At 47.5% G+C, this 18,734-nt stretch overlaps 1 protein-coding gene across 9 annotated transcripts in view; it reads right to left on the bottom strand.

The window, feature by feature from the left end:
- Positions 1 to 18,734, bottom strand: part of LOC139059860 (uncharacterized) — a 418,798-nt gene that overhangs the window by 188,964 nt on the left and 211,100 nt on the right. For all 9 annotated transcript variants that reach the window (XM_070538324.1, XM_070538325.1, XM_070538330.1 and 6 more), the window contains one exon: positions 5,065 to 5,266. In XM_070538324.1, coding sequence (XP_070394425.1) covers positions 5,065 to 5,266 — 202 coding nt within the window. The remainder of the gene's footprint in view (positions 1 to 5,064; positions 5,267 to 18,734) is intronic.

The following is an 18,734-nucleotide window of genomic DNA, read 5'->3' as shown; positions in this document are numbered from 1 at the left end:
TCCGTCCTTGTTCGCTGGCGCTAAATATGCAACCAATAAATCTTCATCCTTTCATGCATCTAATCATGGCATTAAGCTTTTTTATACGTATAACTAAGTTTATGCCATTCCCTACACTACATTTGCGATTTGTATCTATAGATAATTTTTATGCATTACAGACTTCTCTACAGACAATTTGTTCTCGTTATTTTAATTTTTGTATGTTCCATTTGCGTGATTGTGTTTGTTTATTTTAGTTAGCTTGCTCATCTTTAATACATCCCTCCATTGTCATTATTAACCTAGGCTCCCATTGCAGTCTTTGACTGTGGAACTCTCGTCTGTATATTGCCTTTTACCGATTCACTGTATTTAAAGAATAATACGCTGAAACTGAAACTCAAACTGTGACACGATGCTCTGGGTAACATCACGAACGTTATAAGGGATAACTTCGGGACAGAAGGAAGCCTAGGTTATATAGGAACATATAGAGAGGTGAAAATTCAGCAAAAAAAAAACATTTATTGTAAGAAAAAGCTGAATAAAATGTCCCTAATAACAAGGCAGAAGCACCCGATGAATATCCAACAGAGCTTATCAGATGTTTTTGTCCATAGTAAGGCATTGCTGACTAATGCCACGGAGCAAATGATTAGAACGAAAAAATAACTCGGAGCGGCGTGAAAGCAAGGTGAGCCTTATCGAATGGTAATAAGTAAAAGACAAGCTCGTACAGGCAAGTTACAGTAGCGTCGGCTATGCATGTAATGAGAATGCAAGTCGTGAAGTTAGAAAGAAGAGGCTAGAGAAAAATGATGTACTGCCAGAACTACACGTCGGGTACAGACCACGCAGATGCTTACAGGTTACGCTTTAACTCAGTGCCAAGAGATTTCAGTAGCTCAAAATATATGCTTATGGACAGCTATCAAGGCATATGAAAGGATTTCCTATATATGAAGGGAGACTAGGAAAGCGTAGACAGGGAATCGTTATGGGGTATTTTTAAGCACGAAGGCGCATAGGATAATTTTGTGGAGCTGCGGAGGTAGATATATTGAGACAACTGTGCACAGCTCATACGGAAAGCCGAAAATGTAATGAGTTTGCGAAATTCACCAAGTAATGAAGCAAGGATGCTCTTGGTTCATATTGTTGTTCATGCTTTATGACAACGGCATAAAAAGCTAACTGCAAAAGCGTTATTTCAGGAGTGATTGATCACACATGCCTATAGGCAAACGGTACAACAGAAGGTCTCCGGCCTGATGACATAGTACCGGCCTGATGACATAGTGCTACTAGGGGACCATGCAAGAGCTTTAGAGGCACTTGTGAATAGGTATGGCAACGCAGCGACAAACCTAGCCCTTATGTTTAGAACAGAGAAATTGGAAGATATGATCTTTATTAAAGAGTCGATTGACGTCGTGTCAATTCAACAGCAGGCCATACCCGCAGTAAAGATATATAGGCGCCTCGACGTATACACACACGATGGCAGGACCTACTCAAGCAACCGCTATGATAATCTGAAAATAAAGGTGAAGCGGAATGTACCAATAAAGAAACATAGAGCACATTGGGCCTTGTACGAGCTAGCGCGTGCAATATGGAAAGGAGTAATGGGGCCAGCACTAAGGTTCTCAAATGTCATTATATGCTTAAAATCGGTTGCCTTGTCGTGGTTAGGAGCTAACCAAATACCGGTAGGCCTCTTTGCTTTGGTAGGGCATTGTAAACCCACAAATTATGCAGTGCATGGTGACATGGGTGGGCCTTATTCAATGCCATATAAAGCCCAGAGCAAAATTAGTTTTGTTAAAAGACTCAACAACACAGATAAAAATAAATGGGTGGCTACAGTGCACGTAGATTTACCTGAAAAGCGTGCATACATAATGGAGTAAGAGATAAAGAAAGTAGGCAAGCAAGTCTAGGGTAATTGAAAGTGCAGATAGACAACCAAGTGGCATCCAAAAGCAAATGACAGTTATCACAACGATTTTGATGCAAGGAAGAAAATGAGGAGATCACGGAGTTTTACAAGAAAAATTAGAAGGGACGATCCGTTCCATCACGCAAAGGGCAGTGCAGAAAGCAGGGCGCCCAAGAAAAAACATTCGAAACAAGGTGAGGCTGTAAGCTGCAGTGAAAATCCGGAGACCACTGAACACAACTAAACCATGATAACCTTGCTGCCTTTCACCTCTTCTTTTCCTTCCCTCTCTTCAAGCGCAATGCGAATAGATAACGATAGCAAATTAGCAGAAAACTATACGAAGCAAGGATAGTACTTTTATTGGCCGTATAAACTTGTAAACATTCGCTTACTAACTAAATTAACAATAATCTAATGTGTAAGTTCGACTGAAAGAAGACGTAGATAGAAACAGACGCACAGATACAGTGTTTTCTCTATGTGTCTCTTTCTTTCTACATCCTCGTACAGTCGCGCTCTCACGTTGTCACATCGATTCAAACACATCTTGCTAGATGAGCGCGGAAACTCGCTGTCAGAATGCTGGAGGGAGGAATCGCGCCGGCAGCAGTGATGGAACTGACCTTCTTGCATCTTTCGCTGCAGCGGGAACGAAGCGTCGAAAGCACTGCGCATACGAAGCAATCGGCACTACGCGCACTCTGCAAATGCTGCAGAACGCTTTGACGATGACGTCCGTGCGGGCACGCGATTGGGCTACAGTAGTCTAGACACTGTACTTGGGCCATGTCGCAGATCGCTTTCAAGATAGAATGGCCGCGCCGTGTGCAGCATCCGCCTGAGGAGAACCCGCCCATTCTCATCCCCAACCCTCCCTCACCTAACTCCCGTGCGACAGGAGAGGGCGCGCATCCGGCCTGCCGTCTCCACTCGTACACGCGAGAATGAGCTGCGTTCGCCGACTCACCCTCACAAGCTTTCACTCGCAAATGCGGCATCGGCGCGCGATGATGATTTTACCGCTCTTCGAATTTACATGGAAGTTCACGGCGGCGCCGACGCGGACGGCACGAATGCTCCTGCAGTGTCCACGCCATTGCTATCGCAATAAAACGTTGCAATTTCGGCGAAAAAAAAAACGAAGCGGCGATTGGGATAGCAAATTAGTGGATAGCTATACATAGTAGGGAGAGCAGTCTTACGGGCCGTTTAAACTGAAAAACATTTGCTTACTAACTGAATGTACAAAGATGGTGCCAGAGTGCACAAGCAAAGATGAACACACCCAACTCAATGAGCGCGGACATTCGCTGTGAAAACGCAAGTGTGGCAGCAGCAGCCAGCAAAATGACCTTCGTGCGGTATATCGCTTCAACACACGAGCGGCGACACAACAGGGCGCACAAAGGTATGAGCCGTCTGCAGATCCCTTTCAAGATACGGCGCCCGACCACGCACGTCCGTGCAAAGTACACGCCTGTTGGTGGAGTCGAAGCCTCCTGCCCGCGCTGCCTCCCCGCTTTCCTCCATGTATGGCGCGCGATATATAGCCGAGATCATCAGCCCCTTGCCCCCGGTCGCGAAATACGCAGTTTCTGGAAGGCGATGCACAATCATAACGCCGCCCTCCTCCCTCCCTCCCATCCCCCCAATACGACCTTTCGCGTGAAGGAGGAGGATGTGTTTTCTCTCCGTCTTCTTCCTTCGCGCGCGCCAGATCTTGCCGCGATCGCCGGCGCACCCTCGCGCGCTTTCGCAACATAAGCCGTGCGGCGAGGCGAAGCTTTTGTCGCTGTTGGACTTAATATGGAACCTCACAGCGACACCAACGCCGACGAGAGAAATGCGCCTGGAGGGCCCGCATAATTGCTATCGTAAAAAAAATTTCATCCATCATAACGAGCGCAGCAGAGGATAAAGAAGACAATTACGAATAGAGCGCAATGAAAGAAGTGGAGGAGGAGGGTACAGCGAAAGCATGGAATCAAAATGGAGGAGAGTATGGGGAAATGGTGAGAAGCAAACCGGAGTGCCGCACTAGATGTGCTCCATGAAGGCGGCCGGCTACCAGATGGCACTATAGTAGCTTGCGCCGTCACCCGTTGCCGACGATGTCATTCCTTAGGCATAATGCAAGCGCCTCCACCGAAACCATATCAGGAAACAAAGTGCGGGCGCGTGCTTCGGTCCCACTGCGGATGCGGTACTTCGTTTGCACCACTACCGCTAGAGAACAGCGTGGATCCAGAGGTGTGCACCGCCGAAGCAGAAGCTAACCGCCTAACTTGCATCTGTCAATTTAGCCGACCAAAAAGCTTTCTTCAGGACCATCAGGGACTGAAAGATGACCGTGTCTTGAAGAAATAGTTTGTGGGGAAAATAAATAGCGATCTGTTAACTGCACATGTGTGTGCGTCTCTCCCAAATTTTTTGCCTCAGTATATCGCGAATTCAAAACACACAAAGAGCTGCGCTTAAATTGCGCACTACGGAGTATGGTAATCATCTATGAATTCTTTCCTCGTACTCTTTCGCCCTGTAATCGTAAGAAAGACTCGCGCTGTCTGTCATTCAAGTTTGCTGATCTCGTTTAGCCAGAAACTGTGTATACCGAGAACCATACTTCATCAAGAAGAAACTTTGTTTTGCTTTCTTTTCTGTACGCAACAATGGCGCCTAAAGGGTTAAACACGCCTTATCACAAAAAAGTCAAGCTATCCAGCTCATACAACGTAACCGGCCAGTCTACACGGGTCTGTGGGGAAATTACCACGACCAAAGTTTGTAAAATAGTTGTATATTATGCGCATGTCTCTGCAAAGTTCTTTCTGAAAGTTAGAGCAAAGCGTGCGATGTAGTGTTCCTTAAGAAAGCTGTGTATCCGGCCGAAATTCGGATGTTTATCTTCGACACCACCACTTGCGACAGGGACGAGCAGGAAAGAACAGAGTAGATGTCTTGCGTTCTCCATACGGGTTCTTGTCGTAAATGGTGCTGGTAAAAGGGAATGAAACCGACCTAAAATTCGTAGCCTATAAACTAATAAATCTTGCGACTAAGGATTCATTGCTGCATTTCAGGTCCGAGTTACTATTTTCACGCAATGGGAAAGCCACTATTGACAAAGCCCAACTCACGTGTAGCGTGTTGTGGTTGATGAAGTAGAAACAAGAGTAGTAGTATCCGGCTGGAAAACCAGGGTGATCCGGATCCTTATAGCCGACCCAGTTGTAGCCGCCTGTATTGGCAATGGAAATAAGCCCAAATGCGCGGTTTTTTCTTTGAGGTGCGTATCCAACCTGGTAGCAATGAGGCCTTTTTCCAATCTGCGGGCAGAACCTGCAGCAGAGAGTGTGTGAGCTTTAAGCGAATAGGGAGCCAAATAGCACGAACGCGATTGCAATGCGTGCATTTGGGTTTGCGCGCATTCGAGCTGCGGTTGAATTAAAGGTTAGTGCTTAAATTTGGTTTACGCATAGCGCACAACTTGTACAAGTGCTCTGTAATTTTTTAGTGACATCAAGGGTATAATATTGCGTCAGTGGAAACGGTTATCTTTTCCAGAAGAACAGCTCACCCAGAACACAATTCATAGCATGCTTTGAACTGAATGAATCGGGCAAGAACGGTGTATGTATTCTACGAAAATAAGATCTAATGGTTGTACACAACGTTCTGCACCAGTAATGCACCTACATTGATACAAGTGGAATTGAATACATTCGTACAATTTTTTACGTCAACATTGCAAATCTGGAAGAAGCGGCATTCATAAGCAAATACGCTAAAATTAAATATTATTGGTGTAGCTTTGCCCACGTATAACTTTTTTTGCAGGGTCGATGGCACAGGTATCAGGATGGTGTATAATAACTTTCTCGATAATTCCAATTACCCACGCCAAATATACAGAAAAAAACTTGATTTCTCGAATCATATTTAGCACAAAACGCAGTCCATTATGACAGGGTTTAACCGTTCTCTTAGTACCTGTCAAAATAGCATGTCACGTTCTCTTTTTTGCTGAACGGTGGAATGAAACAGAAGCACCATTACGTATTAGTGTATTCCAAGTCGCAGGCTTGTATCGCCATAACCGATAGCGTTTTCATGACATGTTAGCGCAACTAAATCAAGCGAAAATTAACACTGGGAGGAGGGTTGATCTACACTACACACGGCATATAATTACAATTGTCTGCCATGCATTGTAAAGGCAAACGTTTTCATAACATGATTTCGCCAAAGCCTGGCTTATGCAGTTGCAGTCTATTGTCAATATTTTACAATTTACAAATTTCAAGCCGGTTTTAGCGAAACACTCTCCTTTGTAAAGAAGAAACTAGGAATATATAATTATGTTCTATAATATTTTGGGAATAATAACAATTTTCAGCAAACATTTGCTACGGATCAGGCACTCAATTTCTTTGTTTGTAGGAAAACTCCTGGAACGACGGTGCTTCGCATGTGTGCTTTGAGTGCTTGCCCAATACGATGCTTCTTCCTCTTAAACATTTAAAAATTTTAAATTCTTAAAAATTGGGCATCGTATCTTCCCGTGGTATGCGGGAGTCGACCGACATTGATGGGGACTGAGAGAAGCGGTGATTCATTTATAATATCCACAGGAATAGAACAAAGCGAAATTACAGTAAACAGTCATCGACGGTCGGCAGGGAATTTTAGGCTGCGGTCCGCGGCAAGATGAACGTCCCCTGTCTTCCTGACGGTTTCCTGGCTTATAACCTGTTCGGTCCATCAGGGCAAGGTAATTTTCATCCAATCGGCCACCCGCACAGGTGTCATCTTCATCCCATCGTCCCGCCCGCGCAAATGGCACCATGTTCGGTCGCAGGGGACGCTTCGGGGACTAGATGAATGTATGAGTGGATGGCCTTTGGAACGGAGCGGTGGGTTCCGCCACCAAGCTCTTGTTATTATATGACCTAATGCCCTACCTATGCTAAAGAAAAGAAAAGAAAAAGACAAGGAGAAAAAGAACATGAACTATTTTCATCAACAAACTTTGCGAACCCCTATTGAGAACTTGGTTATTGTCCGCCTCCGTTTTTTGTGGATACCCTAGTTTTCGTCTACCAATCTTCCGATCGCATCGTACTAATCTCTACTGTGAACATGTGTAATTTCCACATGCTCTCCCTGAACCCAAGGGCTTCAACGAGGCCAGAGGTGTCTGAATCCACCACTGGACAGATATCTTCCCATTGCAATAAAACATGCTCCATTGTTTCCCTAGCTTTACCGCAGCAAGCAAATGCTGCTTCTTGCTTATTGTAACTCGCCATATAAGTGCGTGTTCTAAGGCATCCTGATCTTGCTTTTAAAAGTAATGGCCTTCTTAAGTTATCCTAAGTGATTTCTTTCCTGATTTCGCTTTTCGTCCTAAGTCGCTACTCATAGCAGGTTTCATTTCCCACAAGCCAGGGAATTATCTCAGCCTCTCTGGTTTTCCGCTTGACGTTCTTTTTAGCCATGTTGCTAACCGTAGCGGTCGCACACTTGCTGGTAAACTCCCTAGCTCTTTTCCTCCCCTGTGAATTAATTTCTTTTGTGTACAAATATCCGAACCATCTCCGAGCCCATTTACCTTCGTCAATATTCCTCACTCGTTCTTCATAATCAATTTTACTGAGAGCTTCCCTCACTACAAATGGTGTCCAGCTTATATCACCCCGCTCAGCTTCAATTGTAGTCCTCCCGTGTGCGCTCAATGCGAGGTGCCTTACGCACTTTTGGTTGCCATTGAGTCATAATTTTATCCCGGACTTCAAGCAAAGAACCACATTCGAAAATGCATGTCCTTCAACAATTAAAAATTTCGCCATGCCCTTGAAAACCTCGTACCTATTGTATCCCGATGTTTCATTATCGTCGCAGTTCTCTTCCACTTTGCTGTTATTGTATTTTCCCATGTTTCCTGTTTCATTGAGGAGATCAAGGAGCGTTTTGCCGACGTAGATGATAAGAAAAAATGAGAGCAATTTACGTTAGCTCAGAGGGCTCACGTCCCCGGAAAGACATGCACCACATTCATCGAGGAAGTTCTAAAGCTGTGCAAGACCGTAAACCATCGAATGTCAAAAGATACGGGGGACACCTTTTAAAGGAAATCACGGAAGACGTGTATAACTTCCTCATTGCAAGACAACTAGGACACCGTAGCAGACGTGATACGGCACTGCCGCACCTTGGAAACACTCAAGACTCGTTGAATTAGACCGAAACTGACGAAGCTAAGACGAAGCTAACGTGACAACTGTGGCCACTGTGGACACGAGTTCTCCAACAGACTTATCGTTGACAATAAGCCTGATTGTCCGTGAGGAGCTCCTTGGAAGGGAAGAAAAAGCACGTTGTGAGCGCCGTTTGTGCAACCCCTTCGACTCCTTGGCAGCACTGTATAAACGCTGCGGGTTTTGGCCGCTTTAGAGACGGCCCGCATTATGACTTGAGTGAACCATCTTATAACGATTCTTTTGACCGAAGCCGTGATCAGCGCCCACGTTACGTTCGTTCTCCACGACCAGCCCCTACCTATGACTTAGAAGGCGAGAATATTCGTCACTCTCCACGCACTGCCGTAGCAGAACATTCTCATCAGCATTCCGAAGTTCGCCCTATGCCAGTGTGCTACAGCTGTGGCACACCAGGTAACATAGCCATATACTGCAACCAATGCCGACAATCGGGCTTTGGACAGTCGATGCCGCCTACGTGGCACCGTGCTCGCCGCTTGGACACACAGCGGCCATGGAACTGCGCTCTAGGAGGTCCCTTCCGAGAAGACAGGCCATGTAATTCCACCCTGGGGAGCTAATTGGCAGAAGGAAGAACCCGCAACCGTACAGATGCGGGGTACAGATGTAGTGTTCTTTTTAAGTAATCAAGCGACCTTGAGGTATAAGTTACAACATTCGAGATATGCTCTGACCATGTCAGTTTGCTGTTAATGAGGACGCCTAGATATCGGTAAGAGCTAGCATGTGATAAAGCTGTCGAATTAAGGAAATACTGAAAGATCAGATTAGTTTTTTGCGTTAAACAACTATGCAATTGCACTTTGAAGCATTAGGCTCCATCAACCAGTGCGAGCACCACATCTGAATTAAGTTTAGGTCGCTTTGTAGTAATCATTGTTCATTACTGCTTGAGATTCGACGATAGACAACGCAATCATCAGCAAAGAGGGGAATAGATGACGTTATTCCAGATGGGAAGTCATTTATGAAGATAAGAAAGAGAAGCGGGCCAAGAACTGATCCCTGAGGGACGCCGGATACTACTTGTGCTGCTGTTGAAAGCTTACCGCCAATGACTGTGAACTGAGATCGTGCTGTTAGGAAGCTTTCGATCTATGACAAGGTAAGCGGGTCAAGATTAAGACAACTGAGTTTGGCTTTGAGACGACGATGAGCAACACGATCAAATGCCTTTGAAAAATCGATGTAAATGACGTCGATCTGAAAAGACGAATACAAGTTCAAGTTAAGGTCTGTAGTGAATTCGAATAATTGTGTTTCACATGATAACCCGGGGCGAAAGCTGTGCTGCTTGCGGAAAAAGAAATAATTATTATCGAGATGACAGGCGACGTGGGAATATATGATGTGTTCCATTAGTTTACATGCAACGCATGTCAGCGATGTAGGCCGATAATTCGACGGGTCAGAGCGGGTGCCCTTTTTGAAAACCGGGTTTACTTTCGCAGTCTGGCAGTCATGCGGAATTTCACCTTCTAAAAGGGACTGCGCAAAAACTATCTGCAAGATGCGACTAGACACATCCTCAGTACTTTTAAGGAACTTTGCAGGAATATTGTCAGGTCCCGGAGCACTCGAAATTTTTAATTTCTTAATCAAGCACGTAATACCTTCAACTGTGATTACGACCCGCGTCATTCCACAAAAATTTGGTCTAGGTAGCGCCGGTACATCATGAACAGGTTCGGAGCTGAAAACAGACGAGAAATAGGAGTGCATGACATTAGCCCGCTGATCAAGTGGAACGTCAGAGCCGTCTGGATAAACAAGCTCAATTTTATGGGATTGATTCTTTGGCTTTAAGATGCTCCAAAATTTTTTAGGGTTAACACTAATGATATTTTTTAGGTCCCCATGATGAAATTTGCGTTTTGAGTGCCTCAAAAGACGGTCACATTTGCGCAGGCAATCGGAGTATTTCTTCCATTTAGATGCTGAGTACGATTTCTGATCGACACGATACAATCTTTTTTTCTTGCGCGATAGTCTTTTTAGCGAGTTAGAATACCAGGGCTGGCCTGCATCGCCTCGAATGCGAATCAGAGGGGCGTGTTTGTCAATTAAATTTTGAATTTTCCGTTTCAACAGCAACCAGTTGTTGTTAACTGATCGTGAAGAAGCAGATTGATGAAAACATTCATAGAAAGATTCAAGCTCGGAGTTAACCGCAGAAAAGTTGGTCTTGTTGTAGCGTCTGATCTATTTTTTTATTGGCTGTTTCTTTAATGGGTAAAGACAGGTGTAATGTTACGGCTTTGTGATCACTTAGTTCCATGGGAAGGGACAGTGATGAAATTAAGTCAGGGTTTGAGACCAAAACGAGATCAAGTATGTTAGAGCCCCGAGTGGGCGTGTGGACAGTGTGAGTAGGGTTGAACAATAGGGTTAACTAAAGGAAGTTTTAGGATAATCGTGAGGATGCGGTTGAGTTCTTCCAGTCAATACCAGGGAAATTGAAATCACCACAAAGAATGTAATCGGCCTTGGAGAACCGGGAAGTCAAATGAACTAGAAACGAGTGTAAGTCATTAGTGAAGATGTGGTCGCAGTCCGCAGGGTAATAACATGCTATAAGTATGTTTGTATATGTTTTGAGGGACAGTTTAACGCAGACAATCTCTAGGCTGCAGGTAATCGCAACGGAACATGAGGCTATACTGGATCGAACACCAATACACCATCGCCCCTGCGTGAAGTCTTATCGTATCTATAAGTAACGAATGAGGTGGCATCCTGCAATAGTCCGTCGCTTTCGATGTCCGGAGTTAGCCATGGTTCGGTAAAAACGGCAAAGTCGGTTTCACTATCCTGAAGAAGAGCTTCCACGATATCCTTTTTTTGGCAAGTAACTACGGACGTTTGAAAGCACGCCCTGCATAAGGTGATAAGTTGCTTCAAAGACAGGAGTGGGAGAGTCAAGGGCGAAGGATGGAAACGGGTGAGTGCAAGCACGTGTTGGTGGCTAGGATTCGAATTCGATAACACAGACAGTCTGAGCATTGTAAGCAAAACGCTTATTGCCTATGATGAGTTTATCGAACGTAATCTTAAAAGGAAGGTTTCTCGCCTGTGCGTAAAGATAAAGTTTTTTCCTAGCCAGGCGCACACATGCGGAATAATCTTCGCCTATAGAAAACGATGTGCCTTTTAACTTCCCGCCACAGGAGAGAAGTTGGGATTTGTCTTTAAACGGGGCAAACTTCACGATAATAGGGCGGTTTTTTTTCTTGGAATTGACCTAGTCTATGGGCCTGTTCAATTTTATTAGTATCGACTGATACGTACAGTTTGTCACGGCAGAATGAAATAACCTGGTCCTCGGACTGCTCCGAATACTCGCCAACCACGTCACGGAGACCAATAAAGACCAAGTCGCCACGCGGAAGTCTATTCTCCGAGTCGTGGCATTTTTCAGTTAACGTTTTCACTTGCGACGAAAGCTTGGAAATTACAGAACCAGCCTCAGTGCACTGGATAGAATGGCAAGCTTTATTTGCTTCAACGGTTTGCTCTAACTTGTCAACGAGAGCGGCAAGGCGTCCAACTAAGCTATCTGTATTTGATTGCGCAGCAGGTATGAACGCGTGTTCACTCATGACGGAATTCTGGGTTATTTCGAGGCGCGAAATAGCGTTATATATTGTTTAGAGGGTGGGAGCAGGGTTAACGTCACCGGGATTAGGACCGGGGTTTGCCTCAATGTCTCCAGATAACATAAGTAATAAGCACACAACATGAGCATTAATAGCAATTGAACACAATAGCTCGGCAAGTGCAATACGCCAACGGTCAAGCATGTCGGGGAAGGGGGGCATGACACCGCAAACAAGAAGCGACCGCTACAACAGCAAGATGCGTAGAGACAGGTAACTAACCTGCTCGAAAAAGGGCATTTGCGTGACCGTGTTCCTTGCAGTGTGGTGCCCCAAACTGGCGTCCGGTGAGGGTGGTATTTGTAGATACGTGTTTGCTCCCGCGCTAATTGTTCCTTGTGGCCAGGCAAGAGAGAGGTTGACGGCTGTCGTTGGTGGTAGCAGGAAAACTGCGCAGTGAAGATTTTCGCCAACTTGAAATTCTTGTGGCAGCTCGTAGATGTCGTCCTCGATGAAGACACCGACAGCGCCAGCAAGGGCTGAGGCCGCCGTCACCCAAAGAAGGGCAGCCTGCACGAAAAAGGGAATTTGGGCGACCGTGTTCCTCGCGGTGTGGTGCCCTAAACTGGCGTCCGGCGAGGGCGGCATTTGTAGATACGGGTTTGCTCCCGCGCTGATTGTTCCTTGTGGCCAGCCGAGAGAGAGGTTGACGGCTGTCGTTGGTGGTAGCAGGAAAACTGCGCAGTGAAGATTTTTGCCAACTTGAAGTTCTTGTGGCAGCTCGTAGATGCCGTCCTCGATGAAGACACCGACAGTGTCAGCAAGTGCTGAGGCCGCAGTGGCCCAAAGAAGGACATCCTGCACGAAAAATGGCATTTTCGTGACCGTGTTCCTTGCGCCAATGTTGACTGCCGAACCGGAGAATTCAGTGTAGGCGGGAGAGTTACATCCGTGATCTCGGAAGACTCGCCCAGCCAAGAAAGTGCGTTTTGTGTTTCTGAGGATAGAGTTGTGCACGCTTAATCCACGATGCGTCTTTCTGTTGTTTGTTCAACTTGCAAGCCATTTCATGCTGCAGTGGATCCTCTACATGTCAACTGCCTAAAGAAAAATGTGTCGGTTCCATATTGAATAGTATTGGTGCTGAATGAACGTACAGGGCTGTGGGTGATAAACAGTTCTACTGAAGCGACGGTGGTGCCTAAAGGCTTAAAGCATGCCACATTTCAAGAAGAGTCGCCGATACCCATGAAAATGCTGACAGTACTTCTGGGCACACGAGAAGCCGGTAACATGCCCTCTGTTGACTCAAAAATCCTTTGCATGGTCGCCAAATCGCTCGGCGACCATAAGCGTGAGGAGTTGGTGGCCCTCATTCGAAAACACTTTTTAGTAATCCACTTCGCTTCTCATAAAAATAGCCAGGCATCGATCCCTGCGTCTAGAACTCGTCATCACATCAAAATAAAGAAGTCTGCCCAACATATTCGACAAAAATCCCATCGCGTGTCGCCCACAGAGCGCAAGATAATGAGCAATCAAGGCGAAGAAATTCTATAAGCAAGGAATTGATTCAAGAATCGTCTAGCCCTTGGGGAGCACCAGATATATTCGTGAAAAAGCAAGACGGTACATGGCGATTGTGAGCTGATTACCGATAAAGACGGAATACGACCAGATTTACAAAATACTGCGGCTGTAGAGGCATTTAAGGAACCTCACGGTGTCAAGCAGCGACGAAGCCTTTTTGGCTTACGCTCCTAATTTCGCCGATTCATTTGTAGATGTGCCGACATGGCCCGCCATTTTACGCGCCTTCTCCAGAAAGGCGTTTCTTCTGGGTGTACCACTGAGGGCGGGTCTTCGTTTTGTCAGATAAGCTTCCTCTTGACGTCGCAGCCTATTGTTCGCCCCTTTGATCACTGAGCACCAACAGAAGTTCACATCGACGCGAGTCGTGTTAGCATCGGTGATGTGCTTAATTGTTCAGCACATCGGCGGAAGTGAGCACGTGATCTCGTAGGCTAGCCGCTCCTTGAGTCTCTCCGAGCGCAATAATACAGTTACCGAGTAAGAATGCTTGACGCTCATCTTCGAGGTGCAACAGTTTTCACCTTACCTCTACGGGCACCCCTTTATGGTGGTCACGGATCATCATTCAGTGTGCTGGCCCATGATTCATCCAGACCCTTCTGTTCGGCTTGCGCATTGACCTCTACGTCTACAAGAGTACGATTTTTGTTGCTTCGTAGGAGCGGTCGACGATTGGCTGGTGCTGACTGCCTCACACATATGCCTCTTTGAACGACTGAATGCGACGCTTACAACTTCGATCAATACATCGCCTTTGTATCTCCGGAATTTCCTGATACGGGTGAATTCATATCCGAACAGCAGAAGGACGACAGCTTGCAACCACTCTTCGCAACCGCACACGAGCCTTCAAAAGATAGCCGCTTTCGCCTACTTGACGGAGTCCTGTATAAGGAGAACTACTCGACCACTGGCAGGCACTGCCCCCAAGGCAGGTGCCCCCAAGAGCCTCCGTATTCACGTACTAGGCGCCATGAAGGACGATTAGACATCTTGCCATGTTGGCTCTACAAGAACGTTCTACCGTGCTCAAGAGCGCTTTTGCTGGCCTAAGATGCGTCACGATACCTAGTTGTACGTCGTCCGCTGAACTGAATGCTAGCGTTACAAGCGACCTCCAACCAAAACGCGTGGTGAACTTCAGCGAGTTCCGATATTCAGCACCCTTTTCGAACAGGTTGGTGTAGATCTCCCGGGCTCCTTTCCGAGATCGTCCAACGGCAATCGTTGGATTATTATGTGTTTAGACCACCTAACCCATTATTGTGAGATGGCAGCGCTGTCATCGGCAACAGCAGCAGAAGTCTCTAGTTTTTTATTATACTCCATCATTCTCCGATATGTACCTCCTCGAATTATTGTCAGCTATCGTGGGAGACAATTTACCACAGGCGTTGTTGAAGAGACCCTCCGTCTGTGTTCATTTAGCTTCAGGCATTCAACGCCATACCATCCACAAACTAATGTTCTAGTTCAACTTACAAACAGGACGCTTACCAGCATGCTATCGACGTATGTCGATGCCGCAGATAAGAAATGGGACAGCGTCTTGCTTTTTGTCACATGTGCATTCAATGCCGTCAGACACGAGACTACCGGTTACACAGCGCACTTTCTTATTTATGCTTGTCCACCTCGCTACCCGGTCGACAGAATGTTTCCTTCCTTCGCTCATGAGAATGACTCTATTATCAATACCCCCTGTCGAGCTGACGAACCTCGACGCCTTGCTCGGCTACGAGCCTGGCTTCACAGAACCGGCCAAAGATATCTTATGGCGGCCGTAGCCTACATGCATGTTGTTACGTGTAGTTTATGTACAAGTCTATTTACAATATATTTACACGTAGACCAACAGTGGCAAAGATGGCCACGCTATCTCAAGCGGAGCCACGTCGTCTTCTTTCTCCTCAGTGCAGCCACACTGTGGTGGCTGTTCCGTAGCATCACCCCCGGCTGTAGAAGCACCGTCCCGGTGCTTAATCTACACGTCCGGGCGATAGGTGGGTGGTATGGCATTAGTCTCGCCACGTGAACGATGTCACTAGCAGCCGACGATGATGCTGAGAGGTTGGCGGGGATGACTTCATACGTGACATCGGTCACTTGTCGCACCACATGGTATGGGCCAGTGTAGCGCGACAGCAGCTTTTCGGAAAGGCCCACACGTCGAATGGGGCACCAAAGAAGCACCAGAGAACCCGAAGGAAATTATACGTCGTGATGGTGGCAATCGTAGAGGCGTCTCTGATGCTCCTGCCAGGCCTCGAGATGGGTGCGGGTGAGCTGGCGTGCGTGGTCGGCGTGTGCGATAGCGTCACGGGCGTATTCAGTGGCTGAACCTGTGGCCGAGGGCAACAAAGTGTCTAAGGGCAACGCTGGTTCTCGGCCATATAGGAGATAGATAGTGAATAGCCGGCGGCGTCATGACGCGATGAATTGTACGCGAACGTCACATATGTAAGTGAAAATTCCAGTCGTGGTGATCGGTCCCGACGTACTTGGATAGCATGCCGGTGGTGGTCCGGTTGAGGCGCTCCGTGAGGCCGTTGGTCTGTGGGTGGTAGGACGTGCTGAACGTGTGCTTAGTCGAGCAGGGGCGGAGGATGTCCTCGATGACTGCCGACAGAAAGCTGCGGCCATGGTCAGTGAGTAATTGGCGCGGAGCACCGTGCACTAAAATGATGTCATACAGCAGAAAGTCAGCAACGTCAGTAGCACAACTTGTCGGGAGGGCTCTGGTGATTGCGTACCGCGTAGCATAATCAGTAGCGACGGCGACCCATTTATTTCTGGAGCCCGACAGAGGAAATGGTCTAAGAAGGTCTAGACCAACACGGAAAAAGGGTTCCGGTGGGATGTCGATCGGCTGGAGACAGCCAGCTGGAGGTGTGGAGGGCGTCTTCTGCCGCTGACAGGGCTCACAAGCGGCAACGTTGCGCCGCACGGAGCGGGCGAGACCCGGCCAAAAGAATCGACGGCGTACACGGTCGTATGTGCGCGAGACGCCCAAGTGTCCAGTCACGGGAGCGTCGTGAAGTTGTTGGAGGACAGTCGAACGCAGGTGTGATAGAATTACGAGCAGAAGGTCATGGCCGTGTGGATCGATATTGCGGCGGTATAGTGTCCCCTACTTAAGGAGAAACATCCGGAGAGAGGCGTCGCCAGGCGTTGACTCCAGATGGCCGATGAGGGCTCGTAATGAAGGATCGCGGCGTTGGTCATTGCCGATTTCAAGCAACTGTGACACAAAGAAAACGCAAGCGATGGTCGTCAACGGGGTAGCGGGACGAACAGTCGGCATCCTGGTGCAAGCGTCCCGTCTTGTATACAATGGAGAAAATATATTCTTACAGGCGTAACGCCCAGCGAGCGAGTCGTCCCGTGGGGTCCTTGAGAGAGGATAGCCAGCAGAGCGCGCGCAGTGATCAGTGATGACACAGAAGGGGCGTCCGTACAAGTATGGACGAAACTTGGCAACAGCCCACACAAGAGCGCGGCACTCGCGCTCTGTGATTGAATAATTACGCTCAGCGGGTGATAGAAGTCGGCTGGCGTAGGCTATAACGCGATCATGTCCACGCTGGAGTTGTGCTAACACTGCTCCTATAACGTGACCACTGGCATCAGTTCGAACTTCCGTTGAGGCAGACGGGTCAAACTGAGTCAGAATTGGAGGTGTGGTAAGGAGAGTAGTGAGCTGCGAAAAAGACGCGTCATGGTTAGGTCCCCAAGAAAATAGGGCGTCTTTCTTCAAGAGGTCGGTAAGGGGACGGGCGATGGTCGCAAAATTCTTCCCAAAGCGTCGGAAATACGAGCACAGCACTACGAAACTACGAACGTCCTTGGTAGACTTTGCAACAGGAAAGTTCGTAATGGCGCGAATTTTGTCCAGATCAGGTCGCACGCCTCTGGCGTCCACGAGGTGTCCAAGGACGGTAATTTGGCAGCGAGCGAAGTGACATTCTGACGAGTTCAACTGGAGACCGGCACGACGGAACACGTCAAGAATCGCTGAAAGACGGTCTAGATGCTTGTGAAATGTGGGTGAATAAACGATGACGTCGTCCAGATAGCACAAATAGGTGTACCACTTGAACCCCTGAAGCAAAGAGTCCATCATTCGTTCGAAGGTGGCGGGCGCGTTACACAGACCGAAAGGCATCACCTTGAACTGATAAAGGCCGTCAGGGGTAACAAATGCCATCTTCTCTCGGTCCATGTCGTCGACGGATATCTGCCAGTAGCCGGATCGTAAGTCGACCGAAGAAAAATAGGTGGCACCGTACAGGCAGTCGAGATCGTCATCAATACATGGCAGAGGGTACACGTCCTTTTTTGTGATTTTGTTCAGGTGGCGCTAATTTACACAAAAATGCCACGTGCCATCCTTCTTTTTGACAAGTACGACGGGAGAAGCCCAGAGACTACAAGAAGGCTCGATAATGTCCTTTGCAAGCATCTTTTTGACTTCCTGTTAGATGACAGCTCGTTCGGATGCAGAAACACGATATGGACGTCGGTGAATAGGGTTCGCATCGCCAGTCTTTATGCGATGGGTCACGACGGACGTTTGACCTAAGGGTCGATTGTCAATGTCAAAAATGTCGCGATAACCTTCAAGAACGCGGCAAAGAGCTTCAGCTTGAAGAGGTGTAAGGTCAGAGGAAACCATCTTCTCAATGTGGACGTCTGTACCGTGCGATGTCGTCACGGTAAGGGCTGAGCTGTGACGATCTTCCACTGTGAATGGCTCGATCTCACCTTCCTGCAAAGCGCTACTTATAGCCAATGAAATCCCCTCAGGCAGAACTTGCACGGTTAGCGCGAAATTGACAAGGGGAAGGCAGGTGCGGTTACCAGTAATTATCAGCACAGTGTGTGGCACGGTAACACCGTGGGTAAGTAAAATTGCCGGAATTCGTGCGACCACGTAATTACCGTCAGGTACAGCTGCTGAGGACAACACGTCGACGTGTGTCACAGATTGAGGCGGTATGCGAATAAAATCCATGCAGCTCAAACGGCTTGGAGGCGGGTCCACATGGTCGGCAAGAAGAGGCAAGTCAAGGCGAAGTGAGCTGGCCGAACAATCAATGAGGGCAGAATGATTGGCAAGGAAATCCAGACCGAGAATGAGTTCGTGAGGGCAATGCTCGATGACGGTGAAGAGAACGACGGTTTGTCTCTCAGCAATGGTGAGGCGGGCAGAGCACATGCCAACAATAGCGACAGTCCCTCCGTCGCTGACTTGTACAACTCGGTCCGGGGCGGGCGTGAGAACTTTCTTGAGCCGACGGCGAATAGCAGCACTTATAATGGACACATGCGCCCCGG

Source organism: Dermacentor albipictus, chromosome 5 (genome assembly GCF_038994185.2).
Source record: "Dermacentor albipictus isolate Rhodes 1998 colony chromosome 5, USDA_Dalb.pri_finalv2, whole genome shotgun sequence".
Taxonomy (NCBI): Eukaryota; Metazoa; Arthropoda; class Arachnida; order Ixodida; family Ixodidae; genus Dermacentor; species Dermacentor albipictus.
Note: the sequence above shows the minus strand (reverse complement) of the source record. Positions and strands in the feature narration are given on the sequence as shown.